Here is an 18,787-nt window from a genome sequence, read left to right on the forward strand (position 1 = left end):
GAGGTTTCGAAGCCGGCGATCCCCTCCGAACGGATGGCGACCACGCGACGACTGAAAGCATGAAAAATCGACGAAAGATAGAACACATCTCCGTTCGGGTGGTGTTTTTTTTTTAAAAAAAAAAAAAAAAAAAAAAAAACAAACGATCAAATACAAAACTTGAAAATGTCTAGAAAGTTCAGAATTTTCGGATTTTTATTATAACGCTATTTGTAATAGAAGTATAGACAGGAAAATTAGTAGCTTTAGTTGTGACAATCTAGCAATAGATTTATCGATTGATTCTCCGAACGAGACTCTAATGGAATTGATCTCTTTGTGCCTCTCCCAACCCTGCTGACCCATTGCGAAAATCGTCGTTCCTCGCACTAATGAATAATCGAAAAATGACGCTCCGCCGGGAATGTATACGTATCGCTCGTATAAAATCTTGAAGGTAATGACCACATTGTCGGATATGGTGATGCAGTGTGGGGGCGGGGGCTGTTGCGTCTTGGAGCAGTGCTTTCAGTACCCGAGGAGGGCTCGAGAGCCGCGCGACTGCGGCTGCCAATTCGCTCTACTCCACAGGGCAGACATCGCGTGACCATCGGTACTTGCTAACAATCTCTACTTCTACTACTACTGCTACTACTACTGCTACTACTACTACTACTACTGCTACTACTACTACTACTACGCTACTACTACTTCTACTACTACTGCTACTGCTACTACTACTACGACTGCTACTACTAGTCAACTACGACTACTTCTCGTCTTCTTCTTTTTCTTCTTCTCCTACTTCTATTACTACTGCTACTACTACGTATGCCTCCTACCTCCAACTACGTAACACCCTCCTCTTGCTCTTCTACTTCTTGTATTTTTCTTCTTCTCCTTGTTCTTCACTACTATCCATATTAAACAGCTGTTTCTTCCACTGATCGTTAGCTCACTTTTATTCTCTTCTTACATCTCGTTTTCTATCCAATATTTTCACGATGTGCCTTTGTTCTGCTTTTATACGTGCTTCGTGCATCTATTCCTTTATATATCCCCTGCGGCTCTCTCTTGTCTGTACTTCCGACTGAGTCCACTTTTCGATATTCATCGGGACGATTATAGTCATACTGAGTGTAATTGGCGAATGGTCTATCGACGATCCTATAGACGAGTTCCATTACCATTAGGATACTAGTTCGTATAGTCTTCGGTCGATTAAAAGTTGCTTCTTTAGTCTAACAATGATGTTTTAGTCATTCCCATAGATCATGTGGATACAATCGTATTCGTAGATGTCCCTATCTTTGACGCAACGAAGTAGTATGTAGAGATACATACATAGTCACAATAGTACTCATAATAAATAGATTTCTAAGAGCGCAAACCAAGAATTGGGTAATTGAAGTACGAGTTGAAAATGTTTTGGAAATATGAAAATTTACCCAGAAAATGTAGGCTTGCCAACTTTCACCGCAATCTTATATGGCCGTTCGAAGGAGGGAAATAATGACATTTCTATATTAAAAAATAGTTTACTTTTGACCCTAATTTTTGTACGCGTCTTAAGATTCATAGATATTTTGAAATTTTCGATATCTGAGATATCTCACATTTTTAGCAAAACGACAATATGTTTTTTCCATCACATTTCTTCCGACCATACTGACTCATATTCAATGACCTACGATTCTGAAATACTGCGTTGCCAAAGTACCATTATAATTTACAAATAAGAATAGAGCACTAGAAGATACGTGTATACATACATGTATGTATGCATGCATGAATTATTACCTATTTTATTAAGAAGTATCCTCGTAATTTGCACAAAGATGAAACAAGAATAATTTCAATGAAAGTATAAAAATAATTTCAATAAAATCGATAAAAATACAGGTAAGTTAAAAATTAGGGAAATAACATTTTATACGTATCTATAAAATCGAATTCTAATATAACTTTAATATTTAGGTTTATATCTTTGGTTAGTTTCTATAATAAAATGTTCCTTCACATATGTACATACATATATACATACATATATAGCGTTATGATATATGTAGGAATGCTTTCAACCAAATGCTTTTGCAGTGCATGTATATTCTAAGTGTTGAACGCTATTCGAGACGCTACTTTCTTTCTATTATACTTTATATTTCTTTAAAATACATGTTATTCGACATAAAAGATTTGCACGCTTCGAAGTTGGCAAGCCGATATACATCTATATTAATAAAATGTGAATAACTACAGATAACGATAAAAATTAATGATCAAAATCGAGGTCTACCTTAGAAAATAAATCGTTATGAGAATAATCATTCGATTGGTACACACGACTGAAAAAGTACCGACTTTTTCTCGCTTCACAGCAATTTTAAAAGAACGCGTGTTTCTGCGAGTCATTTAGTACCTACTTTACGGTGAAAAATTTTTATCGAGAAGAGGAAGAGAACTTTCAACCGACGTATTTAGCATTCTCCGATGTAGAATTCGAGTGTAACATCAAAAACGTCGTTCGAAAAAGCGTCCATAGATACATCATACATATGTATGTATTTACATATTCGACACATAGAGATCCAATCGTAAAAGGTTGTTGCTTTCAACTCGGTACATGTTCGCTACTCTCAACCTTGATTTGCGCTTGTCAACGTTTCATGTATATGTATGTACAGGCGATCTGCTTACGTAGAGCCATTTCCATCTTCCAAAGGCGATTCATAGAACTTTTAATAACCAACCATCCACAGTACTTAAACTTTCAAATTTAATACGCGTAAGTGTGGTATCACGATTGGGGATTAAAACGTATTTATTTGAGAAAGAGGATCTAAACTGACTTTCTAAAGTACAAGATTAAAATTCCACGATTATCGATTCTCTGAAGAATAAAATTGCTTCAGTTTAATTACACAATTTAGTGATCTTTTATTCAATTAGATAGTGATTTAAGGAGAAAGGCAGAAGTTTTTATTACAGCTTAATCAAAACTAATCTGATCAAAAAGTAAAGTACATGACGTACATTTTCCATTCATTAACGTATTAACTAGGGAAAACGAGTTAACTTGTCACTTAAATTGCCATAATAATTTTTACGATATTATATTATATTGTTTAAGTGTCTTATTAAGAGATGACCTGGTTAACAGATTAGTATTTCACTAATTCAAAGGTACTTTGTTTAGTTGTGTTCATGTGTTTCGATCAACGATTTAATTCCTGAACGATCTAATCCGCGAAATATTGTTAGGAAAATTGCAAATAAACCAAAGTCGATCGATCGATGCGTGGTAATTCCAATATTTATCGTGTGTCTGGCTTTAATAAAACAAAATTGAGATTAACTGTAAAAATGGCTTGAAATACGATATAAACATCAAATTGTTCTGGAAAGTGGAAACAGTCGGTATTTAATACACGAATGACATGAGACATTTTTGAAATTTCGCACCAACGCTTGAGTCACTTCAAGTGGTCGTGTGCCTCAATTAATTGCACTCGAATGTAACAAATATTGTAGCACCTTTAATAGCGCTTTTCACTTTCTATTATTTACGTATCGCGGTTTCTGAGTTTCCTACTTCTCCGTTTATTAAAACAAATCTTATTCCATTGTATCGTATCTTTTCTAGGTTTTCTATCGTATCTTTGCGAGTAGGGAAATATAGCAACCGTATTCTATCATAGATCGAATGAAATCGATCGAATATAAGGAAAATGATCTGATTATGTCCGAGTAACTACCAATGTTATATTTTACGGTCTATTTGATATGTGCGTGTCATTTTGTATCGTATCGTCAGCACCGTTCTGTTAATGTTCTTTAAATTTAAATGTTAAACATTTAAGAAACGATACAGTAGTAACAAGTAGGAATTTTATTAAAAATCGATAGTATATAAAAACGATAGAATCAATAAAACGACACAATAGTTATGAAATTGAATTTCTGCTTATCGTACAGCAGGAAGGCAACGCTCACATTACGATTGAACAACATATGTGTATGTATATACAGAGTATAATAAAAACGTTATCCGTTGTACTCTTCGCATACGACATACTGCACACGTATTAAGAAAGATGAAGCTCAACTTTAGAAAACATCATGAAATCGTATGTGTTGGTAATCTAACGTTTATAGGAAGAATATTGCTTCGGACGAACGATGCCTCTGCTAGATATATCTTGTCTTAAAGTTGCTGGAGTAATAGCTTCCTGACCCAAATCTCAACAAGATCACGAATCTGCTAGAGACAGGAAACCAGTACGTTAGCATCAGGATATAGACGTACTAAATTCGATTGAATGTCCTCACGTAATCCGTAAAGCCTAATTAAATTCCAATGACGTAAACCGCTGCAAAAGACTGATCACACGAAGCTAGAAAAAACAGGTAAATTCGTTCGTTTCTGACTCACTTACTTTACTCATATGTACAACTCGATGCACCCACGAATCGTTGGCTTCCCATTAAAAGAACGGTAATATGAAATAGAACAAGAATAATGGTATGAAATATGTAAGTCTCGTACAGATTAGCCCAATTACCTGAATTCAAGCAACATAAATTCGAATGTACTGCAAACACATTACTTTAAACAAGAAACAAATACATATATACATTTAATCTGAAAAGCAAATTAAAACGAAATATATAAGAACTATTAGAAATGTAAATTAGCAATTTGGTATTGTAATTGATTGATTGATTGTAAAATTGATTATGAAAACAATCTGCCTATTTTTCGTGTAATATTTAAGTCGACAAATATTTTTACTTTAATATGCCAATTATTTCTCCTTTTATTTGCATCGATTTTTTCCTTTCAGTTCATGAATATTGTTTGATCTGCTTGGAATACCAATACGATAATCAGTATGCTTCGATTCGTCACACGTATTACTGCAATCAGTTTGCGTGCAAGCACAAGTTTCGCACATTTAGCAAAGATGTTTCTGCACAACAATAACAACGCAGATGCGAGTAAAAAAGCGACACGAATTGACGTAAAAATTGCGCACAGCAAACACTAATGCTTTTACATTGCGATTATTGTATCACTAGGAAAGCTGCTTGCCCACTTGAAACGCTTACGACGTTGTTAGGAAAGATACATACATCGTTAAGCTAAGCACAATATTGATATACAGTTACTCGGATGAAATTTTTACTTATAACGATTTTACAACTAATATATGATAAGTAAAGTAATTTTTGAAAAGTTTCATTTAATATTATTATAATGTTATTCGTTAAATATTTCTTATATTATAGGTTAAAAATGATTTTATTAAGCTTATGAAATGTTGGCTTTGTGTATTAACGGTATTTAAAATATTTAGCAACGACATCGAAACCAAACTAAATCCATAACGTTGGTAAATTTCTTATTTTGTATTCATATACAAAATGTTAATGATATTGCCCATAAATTATATTTATACTACAAGGAAAGTTCCATAGATATATTCTTACGTCCCGCGAGTGAACCGTTAGCTAATAAAATCCCTTAATTAATATTCTAATTAACCCGCTTCTAAATATAATATGGTTAATAAATCATATTCACTTAATTGAGTTCAAAGATGTAAACTCAATCTTTGTAGTATTTGTCATGGTCATTTTTTAAATATTGTATTAATATTACATTACATTATTGAAAAACGCATTGAAGAACTATTACTATACTTTCATCCGAGGATATACGTGCATAATGATCGATATAAATAATGGGAAATGATCATTTGTTAATGTGTAAGCACTGTTTTACATAACTGCAAATTATTTACAATTATAATTACAACTGTAATTATTTGTACGATATAAAAGCAGAAAATTTTTTGGACTGTAAAGTCAATATACGTAATAGATTATGAGTCTTGTACAAAAAAGAAAACCTTAAAAAACAGGAATACTCGTGAACTAGAAAGAAGGCAGATATTGCACTAATAGAAATTAGTTTAAAAGTCAGTGCATCGCAAAAATGTTGGAATTGTCTAAACATCCTCGTTCAAAAGATACCCACTAAAAATAGCATTGTCTAATAAACAATTAATTAATTGTATAAATTAACTTTTATTTAACTACATACCTACAATAGATAAGATGCAATCAGACGTATTAATAAGATGCACAATTTAATTATGTTCATTGAACAATTATTGCTAAACATTTAACAATAATTCACAAAAACGACACCATGAATTGCAAATGTGCAGGGCATTAAGGTATACACATGTACGATCGATTTAGTTTTCTATTAAAGCATAATACTTTAACACTTTATTTTATAATTGTTACTATACTTTGCTATTTATGCTTCACAAGAGTCGGATAAAACTATAAAAATACAAAATCATGAACTTCGTTCTAACTAAACTCACTATTACAAAGAAGTATTACTCACTGTTACAAGAAAATATACTTTATTAAAGATTCGCCGTTTCTTATTTTAACGAAACGGTTTCAAAAAATAGATTCTATTCTTAGTGGGTATACAAATTGTCTGTTCCTGTCTGCCTTGTCGGAAATCACGCTTGAGAAAAATCACATTAAAATGCAATTTGCATTGATATTAGCGGTATCGGTGTGTCCTAATTGCGTTGCCACATTTTCCAGCATCTGCACTGGTCGAGCCATCACGTGGACTCCTTGGATAGCGGAGGTGGTTTGGGCTGGCCAAGAACCTCGAGGCCGCGAGTGAACAGCGCCATCGACGTAGCTGGCTTCCTATCCCAGGTATGTAATCGAATAATACGAGAAAGCAGCAACTCGACCAATTTCGTCGTGACACCGGGTGAATTAACCGTCCAGCTGATCCACGTCCTTGAAACTTTCGATCGAACCCTAACTTCGTATCAACCTACCTGTCAATTCGCAGTCACGACAAACGAAGGAGCAACGAATTATCTAGAAAATTAGTGAAAATTCCAGGAAATGTCGCGCAATTGCAGTTATCGTTAACCATTTTTATTCTCTGAATATTAGAATCGATATTATAAATATAAATTATTTTCTGGTATTTTTTTCAAACGATGATAACGGAGTAAAATAAATTAAAACGATATTAAATATACCGAACAGATAATTATATATAAAGTAAATAAGTAGTAAATTAAAATTTTAGAAACATAGTTATTTTAATCACATCGTAAAGTACAATTGTGAAACTTATAATAAATATAGATAATTCAATATAAAGTAACAGGTATCGATCGCCAAGCATGATTCTTAGATAGCGATCCTATACGACGCTTCCTTCTTAGCAACTTTTTCACTAACTTAAAAGCTATAAAAATATTACTTCCGACCTTTCGTTTTAATCTAAATGTAGGGAAACATTATAGTTTATTTGTACGTTATAAAATTTTGAATGTGCCATCCCCGGCGCATCCTGATATTGAAATATGTAACGAACGCGAAAGAGACTGTACAAAATAGACACGTCAAACGTTAAAGTTCAAGGTAGTTGGAGGCAAAGTGTAGTTCAGTGGTTGATCAATAAGTTCGTGGTTTACTTGTAAGGAAGTCGTTAAATTCATTTTCTGATAGCATGGACCACGGTCGCTATTCACGATACATTGTATTTCTTAACGACAAGTTTTTCATATTATACTTGTTAGATCTATGCCGATTAATCGTAAGTACATACTTCTGACGTCACTTCTTGCATCGTAACAAATCGATTTCATCTTACCAAATTAACAACGGGAAAAGATTACCATTTTTATGTATCGCTGAGTATGTATTTTCTTATAAGTTGCAACATCAATCGATAGATGCATAATTTTAGATAAAACGGTGCTAGCGTGAGACGATCTTCGTTGAAAAATGTTTCCTGCATTTAGGATATATCGTGCTATCGTGTTGAATATATATACAGTAACCCTTACAAAAGTATTTATGATATATAAAACCTTTTAAAACATTGTTAACTCTGTAACGTGAGAATAGTAATTATATTAGTGACATTTTAACTGATTTAATCTAAAAGTCCATATAGAAGTTATGAGACATTTACTGGAAACATATAGTTGGTGGAAAATTAATATACCGAATTAACGTTAAGGATAACTTCAGTGAATATCGAGGCTTGTTAATACAATGAATATTCGACTGTTGAAATACTTCAGTTGATAAGGACTGTTGAATTACTCGTATAACTGTAGTAAATGCTAGAAGGAATTAGTTTTAGGACGTTGTTCGATGTAGCATCAGTTCCTTCCACCATACAGCGAAATCCGATAGATCTATAACCCAGAGTAAAATTACTATCCGACACGATGATTAAAATGGGACAATTTTAATGCAAAACGAAGAACGTAAACGTAAAAGTAGAATATTTAAAATTAATTTAATTTTTGCACGTTGTATTCACACTAACTACGGTGAGTGTTTTAATATAATAAAAGACCATTAATTCAATAACGCTAACATTAACGAATATATAAAACAACAATACACACACAATATGTGTTGTCCACGTATATTAATAAAAAGTTAATGTAAAGTTGCTGTAAGTGACCTTCGCAAGGATGAAGCACAAAGTATAGCATTTGTCTTCAGGGACAGGAAAATGCATGTAGATCTCCGACGAGTGACGCAAGCGAGAAAGAAAGTTTAGAAACGAGCGGTATTCCCAATCCTCTCTGCAATGCGGTTCCGCTTTTTGCAGGAATTTTTAAGACGGCACGGTTCAACGTCGAAATTGTGCCGGAAGGTTCGCAGTGCAGATAATTTACCACTTGCGTCGACGAATCGACAAGATCAACGAAATTCGAAAGAGGAAGGCATCGACGGTGATAAAGAATCCTTCCTGAGATCAACACTAGAGGAGAAGTGCGAGGATTCCGAATCAAAGAGGCAGAGTAGCCTCGAGAGTTGTCCAAAGGATAATCCAGACGTTTCGTTGCTCGACCCGAATCATCAATTACAGTCTTCAAGGTAATTTCATTCGTAGTAGATACGTAAATGTAATCCTACGTGGAATTCTTACATTTTTGCATCGTCTTACGAAAGTTCTTAATCGTGACAATTAATAATAACTTCTTATCGACTTTTCCCGAGTTCGTTAGTTTTTTGAATTTTTTAAAAGAGCATCATATACTTTTTGATAATATTTATCTGAAACATTTTTCTGTAGTTTCTGTGTGCTATATTATTCAAGATAACTGGTTAGATCAATATGAGACAGTCTGCATACGGCATTACTACTCTAGCGAAAACAGATTGTTACATTTCTATCGTAAACGAGAGTTGTACGCAAGTAAGGAAGTTTGTGGATGAATTATGTGTGCATCAAAGTTTGTTTATTATTTCACCTTAACAAACTTTTAAGTAGCAAACTTCAAGTTGGAAATTCATGTTAACGATAGTACATTTCCTTTCTTACGCAAATTTACTAAAATTCACGGTATGAAACGGATCTTTTTCTCGTTTCTCTTCTTTTCATTGGTCCAGAAGCAGTTGAAAATATTGAATAATCAATGAGGAAGATTTATTCAAAAGCAGACTTTTACTTTTCGTTTGTTTGTAATGTTTCACCACCTATCTTCGTCTTATCTTAGTTTGTACCTTATTCCAGACACTGTCCGTGAATCAGTCGGTTTTGTGTGCGCATTTTTCACGATCATACATGATAATTTTACACGAAGCTGAAACGAACGTCTCATCTCTTCTCACTAAATCGACAACTCCGAAAAGACAATTTTATTACAGTTGTCAATTACTTTGCGTCGCGAGCATATCTTAAATTCCGCACAGGTGCAAATTCTTTTGGACTTTGAAATAACACGGAGCACGAAATGTACCGTCCCGTGAATAAAAAGTGTGCAACACTTAAGAACACTTGTGAATAATTCAAAGATACGTGTCTTTAGGTTGTCCACTTTTCAAAGAGCGGCAAATTGTTGCAACGAATATTAACATTCGTATTTAAGCAATTGACTTTGCTTATCAATTTTTTGCGACAAATATCCAGCACGCAAATGTAAATTCGCTTTACAAGAAACAAGAACCTTCTCTCTTAAAAAAAAAAAAACCCCATTATAAATCTGTTGTCCGGGTCACTCGAAATGTTACAGCATGTTTTTTTTTATAGAAGCTTAATTGAAAAATCTCTTATATAAGTATATTAAACCCGAAGAATGATAACATTACGCCGTGTATATATCCATGATTATTACGTAAACCACCCGAGATCTTTCTTATGCAATTCATTTCACGGTAATAGATTAATATGGTACCGTTGGAATACAGCGTGCATACGTATTGTTTGCGTGTTACATGAGGGTCGACGCTGTTCCGCTTGCATCGTCTGCTGTAGTAGATTATGAGAGGACATGAAAAAGGTGCAACAGAGATATAAAAAATTCAATAAAAATGATTGTGCGAGAAGGACGGCTTATTGCACTATGACCAATCAGACCTGCGTTCCTTCCACACTTTCAACTTTCCAGCTTTATACAATACATAAAACACGCTAAAACAGAAACAGGAGATGCTGCACCAGGCTGTCTCAGAACGAGTACAATCGTCATGAAATATTCTTTTATTTCGTTCGTTTTTTAATTAAAACATGTATTTTTCATAGTACCGTTACGAGGACGTAAAGAATGCTGAAAGAGATTAAGAATTTTATATAAAAGTAATTACCACGTAGCTCTTGCGAAATCAGGGTAGAAATTGAGTCAAGGACAAACGAAGTTTGTCAAGGATATTCCTCGTTGCCGGAAATAAGAATGAAAATGAAACGTTAGGAAGTAAGAATGAAAAAAAAGTGACAAACTTCCGAATGAATTATTAAACAAAATTGCAATAAATGTTTCAGGGATTCTCCAATAACGTCTTCATCGTCGTTCGTTGGTCGACGTTTCGGCGGATGGCGAGCTGGCGGAAGTCACGAATACGTCCGGTGTCCTATACGACAACCTGCTTCCATGGATGAGCGGTAAGCAATCTCTTTTATACTTGGCGCTAAATACGTAAAATATTTCACCCGAATAACACCACCCCTTTCGATCGAATCACCGACGTCGAACTGATTCTTGGAGTTTGTGAAATTATAATGCAATCTATACGTACGTATAACGTAACTGACATATCTTAGAAGCCAATAATAATGGCTAATATAAGAAATGATATGAATTTTGTAATATAATGAAAGATAAAATATCGATGTTCGGATCGTTTGTTAAATTTGACGTTCAAGTACAACGAAATCTACCGCCTGTTATATTAAATGCATTCACGTGTGAACTCATAAGAGACCCACGATATTTTTATCTCCAGTCTGATACCAACTCACACCACAACGTTAAATATACGTGTCGTGGCAATTGACGTCGCCTCATCCTACAAATATCTTTCACCCTTAAAGACCACCCTCGAAACTTGGTCACACGCCAAGTTAACATTCAGGGTCACACTAAGATATAACATACCGCAGACTATTTATCGTCCGTCAAGCGGCATCGATGAAAAATGTAATTTCGGTAAAGAGATAAGAACTTCGCTAATAAAGATCTATCATTACGAGATACTATTTACTTGAAAAGATAAGGTGACGCTGTATGAATATTGTAAAAGAATTGATGATAGTTGGACTTTTACGAATTTATGAAAAATTTAGAGGCGCGAGATAGTAAGACAATGCACGCAATATGCAAAAATGTACATGAGATACCCAAGCTATAATACTATGAAGCTATTTATGCCAAAAAACTTGATGGTTTAACCCTTCGACAATGTAATAAAATAACAAACAATTTAGAATGAACGATTTAAAAGTCAATTATTTGTTTATTGATTTCATGTGTTTTTTTCTCTTTTCTTTTTTAATATATATGTACTTTCAAAATTCTATAGCGAATAAAAATATTAATATTCGGCGACTCGATCGTCTTTCTCGAACAACATTGCGAAACAGTTAATTTCGATATTGCGCAGTAATAATTGGTAATGCAACGTTAAAATCGATACTTAAAGCTACATTTTTCATGTGTCCGTAGATTATGTAGATACATTAACGTAAGCGGTAAAATTAAAGGGTCATTGGATTCTCGCGGAATCCTTTGCTTCAAGTCATTCACAGTAGCTTTTGTCAAATATTCTTTTTAATAGATTCTGTTTTTCAAATATTCTCACAAAAAACAAATCTGATGGTTTCAGATCCGGTGATCTCGATGGAAATTGAATACGCCAATCCAATAATTTGGAAACGACATTCGTTTCGTCTAGTTGATAAGTGGACGTCTTCCAGAAGAAATTGAGTACAACTTCGTGATATTCACGCTAAAGGATTTTCTAAACTAATAATTTTTTGGCATAAATAGTTAGAAAGCGTTAGGGAGCATATCGTTCTGTTAAAAAAAAAAAGAAAAAGGCAGTAAATTCGACTTGCGTATGTTCTTTGTACGTCCACCTATAGGAAATTCAATAACACCATATGATCTTTTGTTTTTTTAAATTACTCTGTTGACTAAGATCGGACATTTACATTGTGAAACTTTAAGGATCGAATCGATAAGATAGAAAATTATTTGAAAAGGATTTACTCGATCTTAATGCAAAATAAGATTGCTAGAGTGACGAAACATTATTTTCCTGAATTCTGCTGTTAATTTGTGTTATTTGCGTCGAGCGAAAGGCGACGTGTAAATAAATCGTTCGATCGATTAAGTCCACGTATTCGGTAAAATCCGCAGGTGTTTTCGGCGATCTGGCGATGCCGACGCTCGCTTACCCCGTTATCATCATTACCATCGACGTGCCGGGATCGAACGGCACTCAAAGAGCTGCGACTACTCAAGACATACGCCCGAATCGAGCATCGAGGTGCAACACTTTGGTCTGCCTATACTTAGCGTCAGCGAGCCTAGTCCACCAGACGAAAACGACCGAGTGGACGATTATTTGTAGGACTTGCTTGCCGAGGACTTCTTGAAAGAGCTCCTCGTATGATCCTACATGCTGATCGCATTACTTTGTGTGATTTGAAAAATCGAGTCGCGCATCGATTTTAGAAAGGTAAACTGAAAGACAAATTTTCAATCGCACAGAAATAATTGTTCGTAATGTTCTTAATGTTCTCAATTGTACGATGTTAATGGCTGGAAACGAAATTCTCTTTTATTCGTAATAAGTTCAAATCGGAATCTTTGTAACTACGATTTTAAAAACGTGAAACGAGAGATAAAATGTACGGCAAATTAAAATGTGCAAAATTAAAATGCTCCAAGCGGAAGCTACGATGAAAAATCCAGAGAGAAAAGGTTTTTTACACGAAAGCTCGAAACAAAGTTGTTGATTACACGACAGTAAAATCGAAATAAAATGTTCCGCTAGTATATTCTATCGATTGCCGCCGATAATATTCAAATCTCGCAGTTTTACATGCAAACTCGAAACGAGATGTTCTACCGCGAAGCGTTATCGATCGCTATCCGTGATACGGATTATGCGGCTTTGCGCACATATCGGAGATAAAATTTCATCATGCACGTATTACCTTTGAATTGCATTCTGCAGAGCAATTTTTAATCTAATTTACATGGATTGAAATTCGCGATATCGGAAATTAAAAAGCTTGAAATTTTAAGGAAATTCAGATTGAGATTCCGTTTTGAATCGACTCGAATACGTGTTGAAAGTAATTACGAACAACGTGGCGAGATGAAAAATTCATCGTACAATATCAATTGCGTAGATGATTAGTCTGCAAGGTTTCGCTTAAAATCAGAAACTCTCTTTCTCTCTCTTTCTAAATACACATTCTTTGCCCCTAATCATTTTAAATGTTGATTCGTATGCGATAAATCGATATTTATTCCAAGATATCCCGTTCTATGATGTAGTAAATGTTTCATGTGACATATTAATGTGGCCTGCCGTACGGCATTGTATCTGCCTACTTTCCTTTTCACATACATCCGTGCGGCCTTGTTAACTGGCAATCGATGTAAAACGATTCACAGCACGGTGCAACGTACCAAAACAGTGTTATTTGCAGACGTCTTTTACGCAAAATTAATATTACGTAATCTATCGATCACAGATATCAAAACATTCAGGTGCCGTATAAGAGTCGTATAAACTCGCTATTTTAGAAGATGATGCGTTTTGTTATCTCGTTAACGAGATTTTACGAATTTTTATCGTTATTTTACCGTATTATCGTTTGGATTAAACGTGTATGCTAAGAATACATGTGAATGATATGATGAAAATATTAAGTAAAATATGACTGACATCTGAAGTGTTTAAGAAAGAAAAATGGTAGGAACAATACACCAAAGGATATAAAAGAAAATTCAAGATATTAATTATATAAGTATTTTATTACGTTACATTTGATATGAACGGAGGATTTCTTCGATTTCTTTACATATTAGTTAATAATTAGGAAGAAAGGTAGCGAAAAAGATGGGAATCCGAAAGTTGTAAGTTTCCAATTTCGTATATCGATATAATGAAGTTTTACATATCTAAAAACAATTGATATACACGTTCGAATTGAAATTCTCGGAGTAAAATATGTATATCATTGTGATAAAAGTGTAAACGAGATATTTAGAATTATACTCTTGCAATTAATCACGTGCGTCTCACGACAAACATAACACTCTATATTCGAATTCCCGTAGTTTAAGAGAATCTTATTTTTATCAGTGTTCAAAAAAAAAAGATCGAGCAGAGTCAATATTACACACCTTATTAGAGAGCATATAATGACCTCAAGTATAACGTTACGTGAACCGTTCGTCTTTCCGTTTAATAAAACTTAAGCAACGACCTAGCGAAGATACATTTCTGCAGCCCGAATGTTAAATAAATGTGCAAATTCCTAAACTTTCTTTTCCTCTAAATGAATAATTTTCCAAGTTAAAATTAATTATGAATAATGCGTGTATTTTACACGCGTACCGATTTACGTTGAAACGAACGTAATGTGTAATAAGTATAACTTTTCGAAATAATTCTCATGAACTTCAGGTACCTTTCTTATTCTAACTTGTTCACTCGGTCTTCTGTTTTGTAAAATCGAAATCTGAATTTTATCGGATATGAACGAATAATCGGAGCAATAGAATAAAAACGAAGGGAAAATTTGAAATTTGCACGATTATTACCAATTATCGAAATCCATTCTTACTCAGCAACGACAGATTGTGAAATATGTGCGACAGATTCAAGTACTTGCCCGTATTATCTTGAACATCGAAAATCAAGAACGTATCCATTAGGTTCGTAGGAAATTTAATTGAAGTATTTTATTATTTATTACACAAGGTATTTTCGGACCAATCAGTATGATAAAAAGGGGGCCATAATTTCTTCAGCCTGACATTCAATTTTTGTAACATTAAAATACTTGTGACTTGTACGCGTAAGGAGAACATTATGTTTGCATATTGATTAGTATCTTTTAAATCTTCGTTTAAAATGTACGAATCTTATGATCTTGTTTACGTAAGAAGCTTACTTTAGTATACGATAACTTATTCGTTTTAATTATACCGATAGAAAACAATATTGTCAAATTCGGGGACCAATAAATAGTTATAAAGATACAACAACAAAGTGATTAGCATTATTTTTGAATATCTCTTGGTTATTCGTCAATTTTCTTTATATTGCGTTTCATTTGATTTACATATATTAATTTTCTTTATTGGCAATGAAATAAAACGGTGCATGAATCGTAATAAATTTTTTTTTAAGATTATACCTAAATACGTCAATATCGATCAGCCACCTTTCTTCCAACCAACCTAATGATGTATCCTTTTTAAATTATTATTTACGATTTGTCGATCAACATTTTCAATTCTAATCTACTCAGAGTAACACATAATGCCGCTTCGTTTCTACTTTTACCAATATATTCAGTAAAATATCATAAATTGTACAGTTTATACATGGTATTATTATTAGTAATAGCGAACATAAACGACCAACCGAATAACAAATTATTTTTAAAAACAAGCAAAGAGTTGCACATTGTAAAATTCGATTTCTACGATACACGAACATGCGAAATAAAAATAACGGAGTTTGTAAATATAACAACAATCATATCTCTGCATCGCCTTTGCCGTAAAACAGCTTTATGTAAGAATAATTTCGTAATTGCTAATATCTTCGAAAATATTCAATCTAATTTATAATTTCAAACCAATGGAAAATATTTCCATGCTAAATAACAAAATTTGTTTGAACTTGAATCGCGAATATTTTTCTACTTGCGCTGTTTTATGTTTCCGCGTCGCGTTTATCGCTGTAATTTTCACTGCGTAATTGTAATTTCGACTATAGAAACATACGACACTCGGCGTAGTCGCGCATTACCTATAGTATCCTTAGTTTCTTCGCTGCAAGTGCCCAACTACGAATGCTGTCGCACGTATTAATCGAACTTATACATATTTTGTTTCCACTTGAGAGCGAGCGATCACGCGACCGCTCTCAGAGGGTTGAAACATTCTCAACGCGGTATCCATTTGCGGGAGATACTCTCGAGAGCAGCTCGCTATAGTTTTACTCTCAAATGGACACCTAGCTTTAAGTAGATGACTAATATACAATGTACGTATCTATAGATGACATATTATGGCACCTATGAAAGCAAATCGATAATGTAACCTTAACTCTTCTTACGATCACCACGGTTCTTGTATCTTCTAACTTTTTTCGCTCAATGATCCGACACGAGCACTACTATACTCGTGTACCTTCCTTCGAGAACACCTATGTAAATATTCATAATAACTTAAAGCGTGTTACGACACAATCAGAATCGAAATACGAGCGATTTTTTTAATTTCGTTATATATGAATGAAGTCAGGAAATTACGCTTAATTCTTTATTCGATAACAATACGGGTGAGAGGGAAGGGTAAATTGTTTTTCAGTACGATTTTTTCTTCTAGTATCGAAAGAGGAAGAAGTTACGAGCAAATACGAAGCTTGAAAATTATCGAATAAGAAACTAAGCGATAATATGTATAACAAAAGTTTAGAACCAATGACTAATAGTCAACGAAGACTTATATACATATATGTATAATGTATGTATCTATGAATATCTTCTATGATCGTACGTACCTCGTAGTGAAAGATATAATCAATAATCCGATATAAAGGATAATATTATTTTTATTCTTAAATGCACAAGAACGTGCGATCTTTGCGAAAGAATTCTTAAATGCGAATTGTATTATAAGTAAAGCAGGGCTCATGCTGAAATACACTGTTGATTAGTCTGAAAAGACTGTTTAATTAATTATCTTGTTGATTGCGCAGAAACAACGAACCAGTAATACGGTACATTTCATAAATATGCCGACTACCATAAGAATTAAATGATATAAAGTTCCCATGAAAGATTTCATGTTTATTAGATTGCATACGATTACATTATTTTGATAAAAAGGTACAAAGTATTGTACGTTTCAAGAATGTTGTGAACATAATTCATTTGAAATCGGCATTCACCAAATGAAATGAATTGTCAATTTTGAAAATTTACTAGTTATAAGAAACATGTTACTTATAACGTTTAAAATCAATGTTTTATAGTTTTTATATTTCAGAATTATTTTCCGTTTATGCTAGTTATATATTTTACATGTTATACTGAAAAATGTCCAAAAATACAACGAAAATATACACCGTGAAATTACTAAGTAAAGATCAATATTAAATATTGTAAATCTCTTTACGTAAGAATCCATGGTACAACTATTGGACTAACTATGAAATCACATAACAGCATGAGACCTGTGTCAGACAGAGAAAGAATCAATTACCTCCAATATTTAATAATCATAGCTTTAAACAAAGAGACCAAGTAAGTAAAGAAGAGTTCATATTCTCTTACAAAGGGTCAGTTTTAAGAAATCCCGAATTAAGCAATTTTTGAAAAAAAAAGAAAAAAATGGTGGCAGACGCGTGTTTTAAAGCGACTGTAGTATCTCTGTATATATATACATATATGTACTTAGATTAGAATTCTGATCATGTTGATCTAAAGCAGATCAATGCTATATTAAACGATCATTTGATCGACGAGGCTTGTACGTGTTGCGCAAGTTTCCTATTTATTATTTGCAAACTCACGTGGGAAAGAGAGGAAATTGTCATGAAAATAGGAGTATTTGCAAAAGTTCATGTCTACGACGATGACCAATATTATCGCCAATAAGAGAACGTTGGGAAAATTGAATTTTATTATATAGTTTAATTGCATGAAAATATATCATGTACTATTTACTACAAGATAGCTGAGCTGCGAAGAATTTGCAAAAATTGGAACTCCTTAATATGTTATTTATAATCACGTAAACATAAGTTTTTAATAAAGTTATTAATATATAAGATTTCCGTTTCTTAGTAGATTAAAAAATAAACTGATGCGGTACAATGAATGAAAAACCAAAACGTATGACCCTTTCATATATCTTAATTTCAATTATATTATATTTATTAAACATATATAGGTATAATTTTACTAACAAAAATCCTTGAATAACTGTTGAAATATTAAATATTGATTTCATAGTCGGATACTTTTACGGTTACATCGTCTATTAAATTATATTGAAGAACTTTATATTATATATGTCGGAGATGAAAAGAACACCGGAGCCTTTGGAATTTTGGATAATCCCGCAATATTGTAATCTAGAGTCTACTATAGCTGTAATTAAACAATTGTAGTTATTCAATCCGATTGTAATTGTTCGCGAGTTGTGATAATGAGCTTGGGCTCGAGGCGACAGCCAGTCGCCGAACG

At 33.5% G+C, this 18,787-nt stretch overlaps 1 protein-coding gene across 5 annotated transcripts in view; it reads left to right on the top strand.

Moving 5' to 3' along the window:
* LOC100745689 overlaps positions 1 to 17,916 on the top strand; it is a 43,858-nt gene extending 25,942 nt beyond the window's left edge. For 4 of the 5 annotated variants that reach the window (XM_024364517.2, XM_033318506.1, XM_033318507.1 and 1 more), the window contains 4 exons: positions 6,613 to 6,732; positions 8,669 to 8,937; positions 10,823 to 10,942; positions 12,699 to 17,916. In XM_024364517.2, coding sequence (XP_024220285.1) covers positions 6,613 to 6,732; positions 8,669 to 8,937; positions 10,823 to 10,942; positions 12,699 to 12,912 — 723 coding nt within the window. In that variant the 3' untranslated portion in view covers positions 12,913 to 17,916. Of the gene's footprint in view, positions 1 to 6,612; positions 6,733 to 8,668; positions 8,938 to 10,822; positions 10,943 to 12,162; positions 12,404 to 12,698 lie in introns of those variants that run through there. The other variant, XM_033318509.1, reaches the window with a different exon arrangement.
* The last annotated feature ends 871 nt before the right edge of the window (positions 17,917 to 18,787 follow it).

The sequence above is a fragment of the Bombus impatiens genome, unplaced genomic scaffold (genome assembly GCF_000188095.3).
Source record: "Bombus impatiens unplaced genomic scaffold, BIMP_2.2 scf_0099, whole genome shotgun sequence".
Lineage (NCBI taxonomy): Eukaryota > Metazoa > Arthropoda > Insecta > Hymenoptera > Apidae > Bombus > Bombus impatiens.